This window comes from Electrona antarctica (genome assembly GCF_951216825.1).
Source record: "Electrona antarctica genome assembly, chromosome: 3".
Lineage (NCBI taxonomy): Eukaryota > Metazoa > Chordata > Actinopteri > Myctophiformes > Myctophidae > Electrona > Electrona antarctica.
Genome location: NC_136808.1, coordinates 50,315,454 through 50,333,838, shown reverse-complemented (window position 1 = coordinate 50,333,838; position 18,385 = coordinate 50,315,454). Strand labels below are relative to the sequence as shown.

The following is an 18,385-nucleotide window of genomic DNA, read 5'->3' as shown; positions in this document are numbered from 1 at the left end:
TGTTACTTGACTTATAAGTACCAGAATGTACAAAATGTACTGAAAGCATAAAAGTAATGACATCAAGAATATTCTTAAAGTATACCGGTAGTACCACAAGTAAAAGTACTCCATTATGCAGAATATCCCATTTCACATGTGTTTTAAATTGTATAAAGATCCTTTGATATTAGCAGATCTACAAGTTCACAGCACGTCACAAGGTGACGTGTTGTGAGCTTGTAGATTGGCTATTTTCAAATAGCCAAAGTATATACAGTATAAGGCTGAACGGGTTAATGTGTCGTCACCTCCTTAACCCATTCTGGGCGTGAACCCCTTTGTGTTTTAAACATTATGTTATAATTTAGCTATTGAAAAATAGCAGATCTACAAGCTCATAGTAGGTCTGCTATTTTTGAAAAATCATTAAAGTGTGGCGCAAATCATTGAATATATATTTCAGAGCGAACATTTTGAACTAAAATATTTGCTTCTGGGGGGTCCCTGGAACAACATATTTTGAGATGGGGGTCCGCGGCCTAAATCCTATATTGGAAAGGACCATGCTGTTCCCGCCCCTAAAATGGTAAAATGGTCGATCTCAAGAGTGGCCTCAGTCACATTGATGTTGTGAGTAAGTCAGTTACTCCACAAATAATTTGACCTAAGTCAGCTTCATAATTGCCTAAGTCAAAATAGAAATTGGCCTATGTCAATTTAGTCCTAGTTTTTTTTGTATGAGTTTTATTTTTTATTTTTTTCCTGTTTTGTGAAGGTAATGGTATGTGCTTCTCGGTAACATTTTTATTTTAATTAATCACTTAATTATTATTTATTTTTTTCTATTCTTTTTTCACCTAAACATCATCATTGATGTTCATTGTTTAGTCTTGCAATGCCATTGGTCATGATATTTGCATATAAATACTCCCCACAGAGGCACAGATTTACACAACTTCAAAATCTCTGGACTCAATTTCTAATCAAAATTGACCTATAACCTTTAATCTTTAACCCTGATAAAAGTAACTAAAATGCATGTAATACATATATTTGTGTGATCATTAGAATGTCTAGAACATGTATCATGTATTATTGTGAAAGATATCCACCGAATGTAAATTATTAATTTATTTGTAACATATTTTTTTAACATAAGTCCTAGTAGTACAAAGTAGTAGTAAGGTTGAAATCTCTTTTTTGCAAGTAGAAATGTATCCGGGTCTTACAGGGTTAATAATAATAGGCCTACAACTAGTAACTAACATTTTCAAATAATTGCAGTTCAGTAAAAGTAGGCCTGCTACACTATGCATCTAAGATCAAAAGATGTTTATACTTTTGAAAACCTGAAATGGGACATTCTGCATAACGATCATGTTCTAGTACATTTTTATAACAATACTGTAGGCTATACTGTATACTATTCCAGACTTGTACTTGTAACAGAGTATTTCTACAATGCAGTATTGATACTTTTACTTGAGGGAAAAGAAATGCGAGTACTTGTACTTCATCCAACACTGATATGACCGCCTCAAAGCCTTAAACAAACGCCATGAGGCTAAAGCTGGAAATGAATCGGCCTCACTGACATGAACTCTGCTTACAGTGTCAAAATACCTCCTTTTTCTAAAAGATATGTTTGCACCAGCAAATTGCGTTCACACTCCACTGAGTTCAAATGGCTGGGGGGCATGTGGGGGGGGGGGGGGCTGGGGGGCATGTGGGGGTGGGGGGGCCGCTCCGTTTTCTCTGTACATGGTCCACTGAATAGCAGAGAACATCTACTGGATGCTTCCCCCCACGGTAATTTTTTTGTTTGTTGTTTTCTCCTCTAGCTTCGGCATTGAATGCCACCAGTGAGAATCTGTGAGAATTGACCAGGCGCAGAAGCTCGGGGACGTTTCCTGCATTTTGGAGTCATTTCCAGCGGGGGACAAATGCGGGACGTGTGACGGGGTAAGGTGGCTCAGACAGAGCGAGACAGAGACAGGGCCCAGAGGGACAGACACCAGGGGGGTAGACAGAGGTAGACCGAGGGACGGTGCAGGATTTGGCAAGCGGAGGATCTTTACATATTGATCACTTTGTTTTGAGGGACAGATACACGTGCTTATCTTTTTTACATCTTATCTTAAACGTTGTGCACACAGCAGCTTGAAATGTCGCTAATTCTGACCGTGCTGGATAAACTGGCTTATTTCCTTTCTCTCATCGCGTTTTGTGTCAGCGTGTCTCACAGCTGGGTGAAATGAAAGTGGATTCCTCTAAACCTGCGAGGCCTCAGTGTGGTGCGGAGTGCGTCTGCAACTGATATTTTGACGCGTAATATTTGAGATGTAGTGGAAGTTTGTATTGGAATGGTTTTGCTCAACACCTGTGGAGAATTAACCCCTTGTGTAAGTTGCTGAATCCTCAACTATCTTCCTTTCTCTGTGTTGTGTTTCTGTCTGATATCTCACCTGGAACTTGTAAAAAAAATGCATCTGATCTGATGTGAAATGGATCAGAGACCGCGGGCAGCATGTAGCCTTGTTGTTTACCAAGTGTCACTTTGCTTTCTGTCTTTTTCTGTCACGAAATTTCTTGCAGGAATATTTTTCTAAATGTTGGAGTTTGGAATCTCTCTCGCTTTCTGTAAAGCAACGTTCTGGCTCTTCTGCCTCTGCATTATCTGCAAATTCAGCCGCTAGCACACAGGGCCGTGGAGTGATGTCCAACGACCACTTCCAAACACAACACCAAGGATTTTTAGCTCATAAGATCTAGGTCTACAGTGGATTTTTATGAAACAAACACTTTGCAGATAGAAAGAGGATAATTCAAGCTTTTCGTACAGCTGCAGTGTTGGTGAGATTGTTGTAGTTTAATCCAATCAGAATCTTTTCTGTTTGGGCTGTCAATGGAAAATTGTGGCTAGTTGCCACCCTGCCATTAAACCCATTTTGGGCGGGAACCCCTTTTGGTGTTTTAACTAAGCATTATGTTATACTTTAGCTATTGAAAAATAGCAGATCTACAAGCTCGTAGCGCGCCACCGAGTGGCGCGCTACGAGCTTGTAGGTCTGCTATTTTAGAAATATCGTAAAAATGCAGCACAAATCTTTGAATATATATTCTTTCAGAGCGAACGTTTTTCTTATTTCGACGTCAGGCCTAAATGGGTTAATGGCTACGGTAGGTCTGCATAGGGTCTATGGTTGTGGGCTCTGTTTGGCATTAGCCCTCATGGCTGTGAGCTCTGTTTGGCATAGCCCTCATGGTGGTGGGCTCTGTTTGGCATAGCCCTCATGGTGGTGGGCTCTGTTTGGCAGAGCCCTCATGGTTGTGGGCTCTGTTTGGCATAGCCCTCATGGCTGTGGGCTCTGATTGGCATAGCCCTCATGGCTGTGGGCTCTGTTTGGCAGAGCCCTCATGGCTGTGGGCTCTGATTGGCATAGCCCTCATGGCTGTGGGCTCTGTTTGGCATAGCCCTCATGGCTGTGGGCTCTGTTTGGCATAGCCCTCATGGCCGTGGGCTCTGTTTGGCATAGCCCTCATGGCTGTGGGGTCTGTTTGGCATAGCCCTCATGGCTGTGGGCTCTGTTTGGCATAGCCCTCATGGTGGTGGGCTCTGTTTGGCATAGCCCTCATGGTTGTGGGCTCTGTTTGGCAGAGCCCTCATGGCTGTGGGCTCTGTTTGGCATAGCCCTCATGGTGGTGGGCTCTGTTTGGCATAGCCCTCATGGTTGTGGGCTCTGTTTGGCATAGCCCTCATGGTGGTGGGCTCTGTTTGGCATAGCCCTCATGGTTGTGGGCTCTGTTTGGCATAGCCCTCATGGTTGTGGGCTCTGTTTGGCAGAGCCCTCATGGTTGTGGGCTCTGTTTGGCATAGCCCTCATGGCTGTGGGCTCTGTTTGGCATAGCCCTCATGGTTGTGGGCTCTGTTTGGCATAGCCCTCATGGCTGTGGGCTCTGTTTGGCATAGCCCTCATGGTTGTGGGCTCTGTTTGGCATAGCCCTCATGGCTGTGGGCTCTGTTTGGCATAGCCCTCATGGTTGTGGGCTCTGTTTGGCATAGCCCTCATGGTTGTGGGCTCTGTTTGGCAGAGCCCTCATGGCTGTGGGCTCTGTTTGGCATAGCCCTCATGGCTGTGGGCTCTGTTTAGCATAGCCCTCATGGTTGTGGGCTCTGTTTGGTATAGCCCTCATGGCTGTGGGCTCTGTTTGGCAGAGCCCTCATGGCTGTGGGCTCTGTTTGGCATATCCCTCATGGTTGTGGGCTCTGTTTGGCAGAGCCCTCATGGCTGTGGGCTCTGTTTGGCAGAGCCCTCATGGCTGTGGGCTCTGTTTGGCAGAGCCCTCATGGCTGTGTGCTCTGTTTGGCAGAGCCCTCATGGTTGTGGGCTCTGTTTGGCAGAGCCCTCATGGCTGTGGGCTCTGTTTGGCAGAGCCCTCATGGCGGTGGGCTCTGTTTGGCATAGCCCTCATGGTGGTGGTCTCTGTTTGGCAGAGCCCTCATGGCTGTGGGCTCTGTTTGGCAGAGCCCTCATGGCTGTGGGCTCTGTTTGGCAGAGCCCTCATGGTGGTGGGCTCTGTTTGGCAGAGCCCTCATGGTGGTGGGCTCTGTTTGGCAGAGCCCTCATGGTGGTGGGCTCTGTTTGGCAGAGCCCTCATGGCTGTGGGCTCTGTTTGGCAGAGCCCTCATGGTGGTGGGCTCTGTTTGGCAGAGCCCTCATGGCTGTGGGCTCTGTTTGGCAGAGCCCTCATGGCTGTGGGCTCTGTTTGGCATAGCCCTCTGCTATATTGCCAAGTTTCGTATAAAATGTCTGAACTGCAAAAAGTGGCAGAAGAAGACGGGGAAGACGAAAGTTTTCCAAAAAACAATAAGGAGCACTTCCCTTCGGGGTTAATTGGGCCTTTAAAAATATCTATCAATTCAAGTGTGTGTGTGTGTGTGTGTGTGTGTGTGTGTGTGTGTGTGTGTGTGTGTGTGTGTGTGTGTGTGTGTGTGTGTGTGTGTGTGTGTGTGTGTGTGTGTGTGTGTGTGTGTGTGTGTGTGTGTGTGTGTGTGTGTGTGTGTGTGTGTGTGTGTGTGTGTAGTCTATTGAGTGATAATAGGTGGGTATATACCAGGCAGGTTATAAAAAAGAGAGGGTCCAGGCGTGTCGTTTCTTTCTAATGTAGAGTTTAAGAGAAAATGGGTGCCTCATAGCCTTGCTCTGGCTGTCTGGAGTTCTACATGATACAGACTACATAATATTAAGTGTATTATGTGTATATGGGGTAACAATATACTACATGTGTGTGTGTGTGTGTGTGTGTGTCTATGTAGGTGTAAGTGCACGCGGCGATCAGCATGTTGCGGTGCATTGAGAGGCCGATCCTGGTCCATGTGCTTGTGTTGGCGCTGTGTGTGTCCGCCGGTGATGATGACTTCCACTGGACCAAGAACGAGCGCGGCCCGTTCCACTACGGCACCTTTCCGACTGGTACGGCGTTCATTCTGAAATGGTTTTATCAGGAATATCAACCCCTCGAGATGCTCTGGTCCATAGCTCTATGGACCAGAGCTACCCCTCGAGTAGCTCCTCCCGACAGCAACCAATACTACAGTATACTGTAAACAAACCAGGGATCTTCAACAGAGGGATTTAAAAAGAAAAAGTAAAAAATACATGAACCACTTCAATTCTAGAATCCCTACTCTGAGTAGAACAATAACTGGAACTGCAGATCTACAAGCTAGTCTATGAAGCTGATCTATTAAATCCATGAAAAAGTTTAATCCGCAACACAATGTTATACAATATGTAGTGGGGGGGTCCCTGCATCATCTCTCTCTCAGCCAAGGGGCCTTTGGCCTGGAAGATAGAAATAAAGTGTTTTATGGGTAAGTGTCCCATAGGCTTAGAGGCATCCTAGAGGCAGCCAATCATAAAAAAGTGTCCACTAAAGGTTCTCTTTACGGTCGCTAGTACAGAAGTAGCAAATGTAGTCCAAGCACCTGGCAAAATAAAATAAAAGAAAAACAATCAACCAGACCAAAACACAACACATAAGACGACACAAAGTCAGGGTGTTATACTCGAAGCAAGCACAACAAGATGGATCAAAATCATTGTCAATCACTGATAGATCTGCTATTTTTTACTATTTGTCGTAGCCTACTACTAAGAAAATGCAAACTGTGATTGACGTCTCTGGCTTCCCAAAGTGGGATCCAGGGACCCCCAGGGGTACTTGAGGGAGTTCCAGGGGGGACCCATATAGCTAAATGATCATTTGGAACCAAATGGACCCTTATGGGTCTGTAACTCAGAGAGTGTACAAATGGAACCAAATGGACCCTAATGGGTCCATTTGGTTCCATTTCTACGCTCTCAGAGTTAAATTAGCATTGATTTTACAATATAAATTGGGGGTCCCAGAGATAGAAATGCCATTAAATGGGGGTCCGTAGACTAATGCATGTCAAACTGGGGGTCCTTGAAATTAAACGGGTTGAGAATCACTGCTAGAGACATAAAAATCTTCTCTTATAGGGGTCCCTGGCATATCTTTTCAAATGGGGGTCCGAGGGGCTAATTAGTGTCAATTTGGGGGTCCTTGACATGAAAAAGTTTGGGAACGACTGTCATAATGACTTGCTCTTCCATGCCAGGCTTCTCCTGGGGAGCTGGGAGCTCGGCGTATCAAACAGAAGGAGCTTGGAACATCGATGGCAAAGGAATGAGCATCTGGGATGCCTTCGCCCACACCAAGGGCAAAATCTACCTGAACGACACCGGTGACAGCTCCTGCGACGGATACTACAAATTCAAGGTGACGTGACTGCAATCCTATGTTCAAACTGCCTAGACTATAGAGGGTGGGCTGACCGACGACTTTGGACAGTGCAAAACATAACAACCACACTTGTGAGACCAGTGGTGTAAAGTAAATTTACTCAAGTACTGTACTTAAGTATTACATTTTTTTAGGTATTTTTTACTTTACTTGAGTATTCCCATTTTCAGTACGTTTACTTCTACTCCACTCCACTACATTCCGGAGGCAAAAATTGTACTTTTACTCCTCTACATTTATTATTTGACAACTTTAGTTACTTTGTATATTTTGATTATTATTATTATGAAACATACATTAAACACTTCATCCCTACACATTTTGTCCATTTAAAAATAGACAATATACAAGCTCACAATGCATATCACATATGCATTGTGAACACTATTCAGGTAGTCCTGACTCCTGCATGGCGAGACTGTTGCCTCCCACAATCTTCAAACGCTTCCCTCATACGGTCTGCAGCCATAGAGTATATCTGCAGCACAGAAGCTCTGTTTATGATCAAGCGATGAAGCGGATGTGAAGCCTCCTTCCCGCTTCCGTTTGGTCTTTTCAGTCACACATATGTATCACGATATGAATCAAAATCATCTAAGCATATATATAGCTTGCTGCTATATATATATTTAAATATATTTGCGTGAACGGAAATGACAGACAGGTGACAGCTCCCTGCCTTGGATTAGGTGTAGTTCTATCATTTGGAGATTGTGGAATATATTGTCTGGCTACACGAGAAGTGAGCGCCTCTACAGCGGCTTTATTCTCTGAGTCCCTCCCTCACGGACGACCAAAACCTAACTTTATTCTCTGAGTCCCTCCCTCACGGATGACCAAAACCTAACTTGCACACATATTATGTAACACAGCAGTGATACAGCTGTGTTTAACACTTCAAATGACCATAACCTCTACATAGAGAGGAAAGCATAAAGAAATCAATCAAATGTGATTATCAAAAAGACTATCAAAAAGAACAGATCAATCATTGCGATAAGGAAGGCAAAATAAATAATATACGCTGAAAAATGAATGACTCGGAATTCCAGAGTTTGGGGGCATAAGAACTAAAAGATGCCCCTCCATGTCTCTTACCATTGACAGTTGGAACTTCTAAACATTCAGTGCAGAGGATCTCGACAAGAGTCGACAACCTACTTAGGTGCATGTCTTTGATCATATCTGACATGTATTTTGGTGCATAGCCATTATGTGACTTTTATATTTATATTTATGGTTTTTTATTGTTCATACCACAGCAGCAGTTGGTCACAACATACAATATCTCGCCTATATACAGGGAGAAAAGAGAAATTAGGGGGTACAATTTTTTTTTACCCTACCCACCCTACACATGATGTGACTTTTAATCGACTAGTTTATTACCCATAGAGTGCATGCCAGATGACAGAAGTTTACAAACGGCTCATCTGTGTGAACCGCAATATGTTTCCTTGTCTCTACTTTTAGGATGACGTCAACTTGATGAAGGACATGAAGCTGAATCACTACCGTTTCTCCATCTCCTGGCCAAGGATTCTCCCCAATGGACTGAAAAGTGAGCACACACTCTCCTTTTCCGGTGTTTCGCCGTGCCGGATGTGGTTTTGAGGTTAGGGTTAGGCATAGTTTATGTGAGCTTCAGAAATGGGATTGACATTCAAACTTGTAAATGCAGGACCGTAAGGCCCCTAAGGCCCCTAAGGGAGAGGAAATGATCACTACTCCCTTAACCTATTCTGGATGGGGACCCATTTTGGTGTTTTAACTAAGCAATATGTTATACTTTAGCTATTGAAAAATAGCAGATCTACAAGCTACGAGCTTGTAGGTCTGCTATTTTTGAAAAATCGTAAAAATGCGGCACAAATCTTTGAATATATATTCTTTCAGAGCGAATGTTTTTTTTTATTTCGACGTCAGGCCTAAATCACCCCGCTAACTATTTTTGACAGGGGGGCGGGGGCATTCGAACATGGGGCTAAATATGTATTTCTTTACAACATTTTATGTCAATTTCTTTTTCAGGCGAACACATCAACGAGAAAGGAATGAAATACTACGATGACCTCATTAACCATCTGCTGGACAATAAGATCACACCCATAGTCACTCTGTACCACTGGGACCTCCCTCAGGTGAGATGCTGCTATTAGTCACTGTACCACTGGGACCTCCCTCAGGTGAGATATTAGTCACTCTGTACCACTGGGACCTCCGTCAGGTGAGATGCTGCTTATTGGTCACTGTACCACTGGGAGTATGTACATACATGACCCACAAATGGGTGCCGACCCACTGTTTGGGAAACGAGTGTGATGGGTGTGTGACTGCTCCCCCTGCAGGTGTTGGAGGAGCGGTACGGTGGCTGGCAGAACATCAGCATGGTCAACTATTTCAACGACTTTGCCAACTTGTGCTTTGAGAGATTCGGAAACAGAGTGAAGTACTGGATCACGTTCAACAACCCGTGGGTATGTGTACAGTACGTACAGTATGTCACCAAACTGCCAACGCCACACATCAAAGTCATGTTTCGAGACATAATTGGCGTCGCTGTCCGCCGAGAAACCATATCTCCATATTTCATTTTAGTGTTTTTTTTTGTTTGTCTGTTTGTTTCTGCGTAAAAGAATGCCCTATTTTATACTTCTATAGTCCGTAGCTGTAGAAGGTTATGAGACAGGAGAACACGCACCGGGACTGAAGCTGCGAGGAACAGGGGCTTACAAAGCGGCCCACCACATCATCAAGGTGAAGTCCAGTTTGGGGAATATACTGTTAAATCTATAAACCCACCACGGCTATGTTTGGTCCGCTGGTGTACACTGTTGTACGACAGACAGGGCATACATTTTTGGTTTGTTTTCACAACAATGGTGTTATAATTCTTTTGTCCTTCCTTGCAACAGGCACATGCTAAGGTTTGGCACACATATGACACCCAGTGGAGAAGTAAACAAAAAGGTGAGAGAAACACACCACTGCATGTTTCTGCAATTGCTACACATTGCTACAACACCTGTGACGCGTAACACTTACTTTGAAGATCCAAATATCCGTAATCGCATCTTTCTGTGAGAAACTGCTGTGTGTGTTGTCATGACCAGTTGTTGTTGTCTCGCTCGGTGGTGGAAAAAGCTGACCGCGAGTATCACAGCGCCTGCTACAGGCCGTTGAAAACGCTTGTCTGGGCCAAATCTGCCCCCTCAATGTCCCTTCCGAGATACAGGCCTCTGAAGACAGGTCGGACAATGCAAGTGGATGTGCACGCATTGCATCTTCAAAATGGCCGCGGCCATTGTGTGTTTGTGTCCCAGAGTGTTGTTGCGGTAGCAACATCAGCTAGTGATCGAAACGGATCAAAAATTGATTAAACAATTCAAACCCGAGAATCTCGCGTTTGGCGGAGAAGGAAAAAAGAGTAGGTTCTCGTGTTCCTCGTTTCCGGCAGGCAGACGGTATATTGAGTTGCCCACAATGCAGATATGTTTTGGGCTTTTTCTGCCTTTATTGATAGATATATACCGTAGAGTGAGTAAATGGGGGGGAGAAAAGGTCGTCGAGATCGGGAGTCGAACCCGCGACATGATGTCAGGCTAGGATCAGCAGCCTATAGGTGCCAGCCCAGACTGCTACGCCAGCCGCCCGGGCCGTGCCCACAATGTTTAGGTGCCCACTCTGTGTATGCTTTTTACATAACCATTTCAAAACCCTTATTTCACTGTGTGTTTGTGTGCGTGTGTGCGTTTGTGCGTGCGTGCGTGCGTTTGTGCGTGCGTGCGTGCGTGCGTGCGTGCGTGCGTGCGTTTGTGCCTGCGTGCGTGCGTGCAGGGTTTGTGGGGATGTCTGTGTCAGCCGACTGGGGGGAGCCAGTGGACCTCAGCAACCAGAGAGACATAGAGGCAGCAGAGAGATACGTGCAGTTCTACATGGGATGGTTTGCTACGCCCATCTTCAACGGAGACTATCCCCAAGTTATGAAGGATTACGTTGGTGAGTGACATGATGAACCATCCATCCATCCCTCCATCTGCACCTTGGTCTGCCCCGGGGTCTCCTCCCAGTGACATGATGAACCATCCATCCATCCCTCCATCTGCACCTTGGTCTGCCCCGGGGTCTCCTCCCAGTGACATGATGAACCGCGGTCTAAAAAGCTGTGCTGTTTTGGCTGTTTTTGGATTTTAATCCTGAAACAGTTTTGGACATAATACGTTTTCCAGTGGTGTAAAGTAGCCTACATTTACTCAAGTAGGCCTACTGTTCTTAAGTACAATTTGTAGGTATTTGTACTTTACTGAGTATTTACAATTTCCAATACTTTTACTTCTTCCAAATATTGTACTTTTACTCCACTATACATTTATGTGAAAACTTAGGTTCACCAACTTAGGTTGGTGCCGGCGTCAGTTTCCAGCACTATTCCAGCAACATTAGTCATTAAATGATATTATATGTTTTGTTATTCTACATTAAACATTATGTGTAATGTGTGTACAATTTCTACCAACAGGAAGGAAGAGTGCCCAGCAGGGCTTGGGAGTTTCACGGCTGCCCGTCTTCTCACCTCAGGAGAAGAGCTACGTTAAGGTCGGTAAAAACAATAAAATATGCAGCTTTTCAACATTCATTCATACCAAATTGTCCATAAAATATGTTAATGTCCCAGTAAAATAGTAACACTTGTTATATACTTGAGTGCTTACATAGATGTTTACTGTATCATGTTCTGTGCTGTTAAAAGGTGCACCGCTATTGTTGTGCTATATTGATAAAATATCGTCCCCCCTGATTGGACGAAATTTGCAAACCATACTGGAACATTTTTATTTTCTGTTTTATGAACCCATTTTGGTGTTTTAAGCATTCTGTTCTACTTTAGCTTTTGAAAAATAGCAGATCTACAAGCTCATAGCATGCCACCGAGTGGCGCGCTACGAGCTTGTAAAGTCGTGAAAATGTGGCGCAAATCTTTGAATATATATTTCAGAGCGAACATTTTTAACTAAAATATTGACTGCTGGGGGGGTCCCTGGAACTACATATTTTGAGATGGGGGTCCGTGGCCCAATAGAGATAATTCTGGGGGTCCTTGACATGAAAAAGGTTGAGCACCACTGACACAGAAACATGGGTTTTTCAGATTTTTTTTTTGATTTTGAAGCCTTTTTTTTAATCGACCTCAGTCCAAAATGGGTTAAAGAGCTGGAGAGGCTTTAACCTTTTGACAGATGTACTTTTAGCCAACAAAACAATTACAGTAAATATCACTTCCACCACCTTTTAAGGGCACCTGTGACTTCCTGGGGATCGGTCACTTCACCACGCGCTACATCACCCAGAAGAATTACCCATCAGGCCGCGGGAGCAGCTACTTCACTGACCGGGACCTGGTGGAGCTGGTGGACCCGCGCTGGCCCGACCCGGGCTCTGAATGGCTGTACTCGGTGCCGTGGGGATTCCGTCGCTTGCTAAACTTCATCAAGGTACGCACGCACGCACGCACGCACGCACGCACGCACGCACGCACGCAGGTTTGTTTTAGGCTTACTATACTTGGACACCAACATGTCTTTAGGAACAGATTTTAGGAATGCCATTGTTAACCGTAAGCCGAAAAATAGCCAATCTACAATAACTCTTATCTCTAATCGCTAAACCTAACTTCTACATGGCTAATCCTAAACCCTAACCCCTAATCTTCATTAACTATAAAACAAACTTTTTTTTCTTCTTGTGAGGACCAAGAAAATGGTTCCTTCCAATGTCTATTTCTCACACGCTACTATACTTGTTCCTCACAAGTATAGTAACACACGCACGCACGCACAGTGCTTTGAATTGAATTGAAAATCATCCCTGGTAAAACACGTGTGTTATATTATCATGTATCCTTGACAGACTCAGTATGGAAATCCCATGATCTACGTGACGGAGAATGGCGTGTCAGAGAAGATGCAATGCACGGAACTCTGTGACGACTGGAGGATGCTCTACTTCAGAGACTACATCAATGAAATGCTCAAGGGTGAGAACAACAATAGAGTACACCACCAGTGACCACTGGGGCTATAGCATGCACTGCACCATGTTAGGAATAGAGTACACCACCTACTGGGGCTATAGCATGCACTGCACCATGTTAGGAATAGAGTACACCACCTACTGGGGCTATAGCATGCACTGCACCATGTTAGGAATAGAGTACACCACCTACTGGGGCTATAGCATGCACTGCACCATGTTAGGAATAGAGTACACCACCTACTGGGGCTATAGCATGCACTGCACCATGTTAGGAATAGAGTACACCACCTACTGGGGCTATAGCATGCACTGCACCATGTTAGGAATAGAGTACACCACCTACTGGGGCTATAGCATGCACTGCACCATGTTAGGAATAGAGTACACCACCTACTGGGGCTATAGCATGCACTGCACCATGATAGGAATAGAGTACACCACCTACTGGGGCTATAGCATGCACTGCACCATGTTAGGAATAGAGTACACCGCCTACTGGGGCTATAGCATGCACTGCACCATGTTAGGAATAGAGTACACACCACTGGGGCTATAGCATGCACTGCACCATGTTAGGAATAGAGAACACCACCTACTGGGGCTATAGCATGCACTGCACCATGTTAGGAATAGAGTACACCACCTACTGGGGCTATAGCATGCACTGCACCATGTTAGGAATAGAGTACACCACCTACTGGGGCTATAGCATGCACTGCACCATGTTAGGAATAGAGTACACCACCTACTGGGGCTATAGCATGCACTGCACCATGTTAGGAATAGAGTACACCACCTACTGGGGCTATAGCATGCACTGCACCATGTTAGGAATAGAGTACACCACCTACTGGGGCTATAGCAGCACTGCACCATGTTAGGAATAGAGTACACCACCTACTGGGGCTATAGCATGCACTGCACCATGATAGGAATAGAGTACACCACCTACTGGGGCTATAGCATGCACTGCACCATGTTATGAATAGAGTACACCACCACTGGGGCTATAGCAGCACTGCACCATGTTAGGAATAGAGTACACACCACTGGGGCTATAGCATGCACTGCACCATGTTAGGAATAGAGTACACCACCTACTGGGGCTATAGCATGCACTGCACCATGATAGGAAAACATTCCTGGCATGGCAGTGGTTTTCAACCTTGTTCATATCATGGTCCATTATTTATTGGCATTTGATGGGTGCACACTGCATGTAATCCCATTTGATGAGATTTAGCAACTCAGACCCAAGACTTAGAATATTTAACAGCCCTTAAAACATTTTCTTCTAATGCAAACAAAAAAGCAATTCATACCTGGAATAAAAGGAATAATTCTAAGAATTACTTAATTTACTTTTGCAATATTTAAATATTTTGCGATATGTCTTGCCAAAACTTTTAAATTAAATTGTATAATGTATTAAAAAAGAAAAGACTATGACTAAACTAAATCAAACTGTTCTGTCTGTACAGCGATAAACGATGGAGTGAACGTGAAGGGCTACACAGCCTGGTCCCTCCTGGACAAGTTCGAGTGGGACGAAGGATACTCCGAGAGGTTTGGGCTGTACTACGTGGACTTCCGGAGCAAAAATAAACCACGTTACCCAAAAGCCTCGGTCCAGTACTACAAACGCATCATCAGCTCCAATGGATTTCCCAACCAGAGAGAGGTAGAGTCTTATGTATAGCTCATGTATCTACTGTATATAAATCGGGGAAAAAATCCAGTCTATGAATGAAGATGTTTGCATATAGAGTACCGGAGGCCAACATTGGGTCATCTTAAAGTCGACTCATATAAGCATTGTGGTCCAAAAATAATCAAACTGTCCCGGCGATATTGTCGGGGAGCTGGCTCTGTATCGTTTTACAACAGTCAGTCACTCATATTTATTTGATAGAGTCTGTTTCTGGCAAAACTTTTACTAATTCGGCAGCAGTAACATTTTCAGCCAGTTGATTCTTCATGTCCATATGAGTCAAACCGCCATGTTAATCCATTTTGGGCGGGAACCCCTTTTGGGGTTTTAAACATTGTTATAATTTAGCTATTGAAAAATAGCAGATCTACAAGCTCATAGCGCGCCACCGAGTGGCGCGCTACAAGCTTGTAGGTCTGGTATTTTTGAAAAATCGTGAAAATGTGCGTGCAAATCTTTTAGTCTATTCTTTCACAGCGAACATTTTTAACTCAAATCTTTGCTTCCGGGGAGGTCCCTGGAACAACATATTTTCAGATGGGGGGGCGGAGGCCAATTACATATAATTTGTGGGGTCCTTGACATGAAATATTGAGAACCATTGATACAGAAACATATAGTTAGTCAGGCCTAAATGGCTTAATTTGTTTATTTTTGGAACACAGTTCTTATTTGATGCTATATTAAAAAAGTCTATGGGTAAAAAATGCTCTCACTGATTCCCAAACTGTGGCCCCTATTAAGGGTCGCAGACACATTTCTATGGGTCCCTTTATTTCTGGTTTCTTACATTTTGTTTTTAATTATTTCAAAACATTTTCAAAAAACATTTCCATTCCTGAATTAAAAACAAATTCAATGATTTTTTTCCCCTGTGATTTCATGAAGAATCAACAAAAAAACTATTATTAAATTAGAAAACAAATGTTTAAGAAGTAGTGTGCGATGCGACACAAAGCGACACATTGTGAGCTTGTAGATCTGCTATTTTCACTAGTTTGGGTTAGCATGCCATAGCGTTGAGTGTAACTGTATGTGTGCTGCTGTTCACAGGTGGAGAGTTGGAAGAGGAAAGCGGGAGAGCTGTGTTCTTCCAGCAACCAGCTCCTAGCTGCGGGTCAGTCAGTCACACCGTCAGCAGCAAAGAATGCACAGTAAAACGTGATACATGCAGCATGTATGCGATCAATCACCATGCCACCACCCTTAGATCTCCATATATGGAGCTGACCTGTTCTGACATTCCATATGTTGATCCTTCCCTATATCCATCCTTCCTCTTCGATGTCTCCCTTTTGACTGATACCTGTCCATTTAAACTCTAGACGGGCCTGCCCCAAAGTTATTAGTGCAGCCGTGCCCGGCAGCCGGCAAAAACTAGAGTTCTCAACAGGCCCGAAATTTAAGATCTTACCCCCCATTCCAAAGCGCCAGCGCTCGCCCAGCAGTCTGCTGTCACCCAGGCAGATATGTTGATCTGACCCCCCATTCCAAAGCGCCAGCGCTCGCCCAACAGTCTGCTGTCACCCAGGCGGATGCGTGCTAATGCACGCCTTCAGGTGTCTTACTGGTAGTTTCATTGTACAGATATTCTACTGTTAGACGGATGTTAGGTTCATAGTTTACGTATGATCCTAGAGGCTTTTTTTTTTTAATTATTTATTTACCCAGGGAAGTAGCTGAGCACAGGTGCTCATTTTCAGCAACACCCTGCACATAGAAACACAGACACACACACACACACACACACACACACACACACACACACACACACACACACACACACACACACACACACACACACACACACACACACACACACACACACACACACACACACACATTAAAACCTGGGAGCTGACCAGTACAACCACAGTCTTATACTGTTGGCCACTAAGCAGCTCCAGGGGGAGCAGTTGGGGGTTCAGTGCCTTGCTCAAGGGCACTTCAGCGGTGTTGGATGAGTGATGACAATCACTTCCCCACCCAGATTTTTCCTGCCCGTCCGGGGAATCGAACCGGCAACCTTCGGCAACAAGGGTGCTCCTCTAACCCTTAGGCCACCGCTGCCAAACAACCCTTAGGCCACCGCTGCCAAACAAAGGATGTTAGGTTCATAGTTTACGTATGATCTTAGATGACTATTTCTATGCATTTGATGTATTACCATGTGTTGTCGTTACCTATACTGTAATTCGCTCTGGATTAAAAGCGGTATCTCTAGCCGATTCTGCTTGTAGCAAAGCATCTTTGACGTTTATGTCACCTATAAATGCCTAAATTGTAAGTTGTGTGTTTTCAGATCCGTTGATCGGCCACATGGAGATGGTGTCGGAGATCGTGGTCCCCACCGTGTGCACGCTCTGCATTCTGCTCAGCGCCGTCTTTCTCATGTTCCTGCTGCGTATCCGGTTCTAAGACCCGCCTCCACCCCGCGTAGCCTCCCTGTTCCCATTCTGAAGGCCTATTCATACTCACACCTAAAACTGGAGAATGCAGTGGTAGCAGATCTACAAGCTCACAACACGAAGATCTGCTATTACGTTTTAGCGAAGAAATGTAGTGTAGGGTTTAAGTGATAACACATATTTGTTGGTAAACACCGTCATCCACTGTGACACACGGACTCGCATGCACGCGCCTGCACGTGCGCGCGCGCACACACACACACACACACACACACGCACATGCACACACACGCACAAGGCACGCACGCACGCACACAAATCCTCGCAAAGTTATTCTGTGCAAAACTCTAGTGTGTCAGAAAGGCTATTGTTAGTTTCAATGTCCTCCTTCTGTGTGAAAAGACCCAGGCTTTATTTGCAGATTTTAAACAGGCTATTTGTCTTTGCTTTTTGATAAGTAGCAAATACACACACACACGTGCACGCACACACAAGTGTGCACGCACGCACAAAAATCCTCGCAAAAGGAGAAAGTTATTCTGTGCAAAACTCTAGTGTGTCAGTTAGTTTCAATGTCCTCCTCCTGTCTTCACCTGGAGAAACTGCTCATCTCTTCTTCAGCCTCACATTGTTGGTTGTTCATGTCTGTCTGTGATCAGTGTATGAATTCAAGCTTGTTGTTTGATGTGAGAAGACCCAGGCTTTATTTGCAGATTTTAAACAAGGCTATTTGTCTTTGCTTTTTGATAAGTAGCAAATATATGATAATAAAATAGCACATGCAACTTTTATATGCCAAAGTACAGTAAAGTACAGGAACCACAGGGAGAAATCACTGTAAAAATAAAATGCTCTTCTACATTTTACTGTCTGTGTTTCCTTCAATACAATAAATATTTAAAAGGGTTATAAATGTCTGCGTATTTCTGCTGTTTCTATACTTCTACTACAAAACGTTTAACTTCTTGGCAAAACGTTATCCTTTAGTATGGCGTGTTAGAGATGTCAAAGTCAAAGTCGTACGATTAGTCACAGACGTTACCGCAGTGAAATCTATGGCACGTCAAAAAGTCACTTTCTCCTAGAAACTCCATTCACGTGTTTTATAATTCAGCTTACTGTGGAGACACATGCTGGAACTTTTTACTTTGAAATGTTTTGTAGTTTCTGAGTTATTTAACTTAAACGCCCAATGCATTCTCAATGGCAATAGCACAAACTTTGGCATGCTACTAGTCCTACATACTAACACCTAGAAACCCCATTCAAACCTATTTAGGTTCATCTTACGGTGGACATGTTTGCCTGAAAAGGAATCTTTGAAATGTTGAATAGTTTTAGAAATATAGTGCTTTCAAATTTGAGAATTTTATAATGGGGCTCAATGGCAGCTCTATGGCACGTCAAAAATCACTTTGTC

At 44.2% G+C, this 18,385-nt stretch overlaps 1 protein-coding gene across 1 annotated transcript; it reads left to right on the top strand.

Moving 5' to 3' along the window:
- Positions 1-2,247: 2,247 nt before the first annotated feature.
- On the top strand, positions 2,248-16,975 carry LOC306920697 (lactase-like protein; the record flags this gene model as incomplete). Its single annotated transcript, XM_079497524.1, has 15 exons — positions 2,248-2,384; positions 5,300-5,456; positions 6,629-6,789; positions 8,287-8,374; positions 8,845-8,954; positions 9,162-9,290; positions 9,475-9,570; positions 9,729-9,783; positions 10,651-10,812; positions 11,333-11,409; positions 12,108-12,305; positions 12,721-12,847; positions 14,328-14,527; positions 15,611-15,674; positions 16,860-16,975. Exons 2-15 carry the CDS (start codon positions 5,324-5,326, stop codon positions 16,973-16,975), a joined length of 1,716 nt encoding a protein of 571 aa, XP_079353650.1. The 5' UTR covers positions 2,248-2,384; positions 5,300-5,323.
- Positions 16,976-18,385: the final 1,410 nt, after the last annotated feature.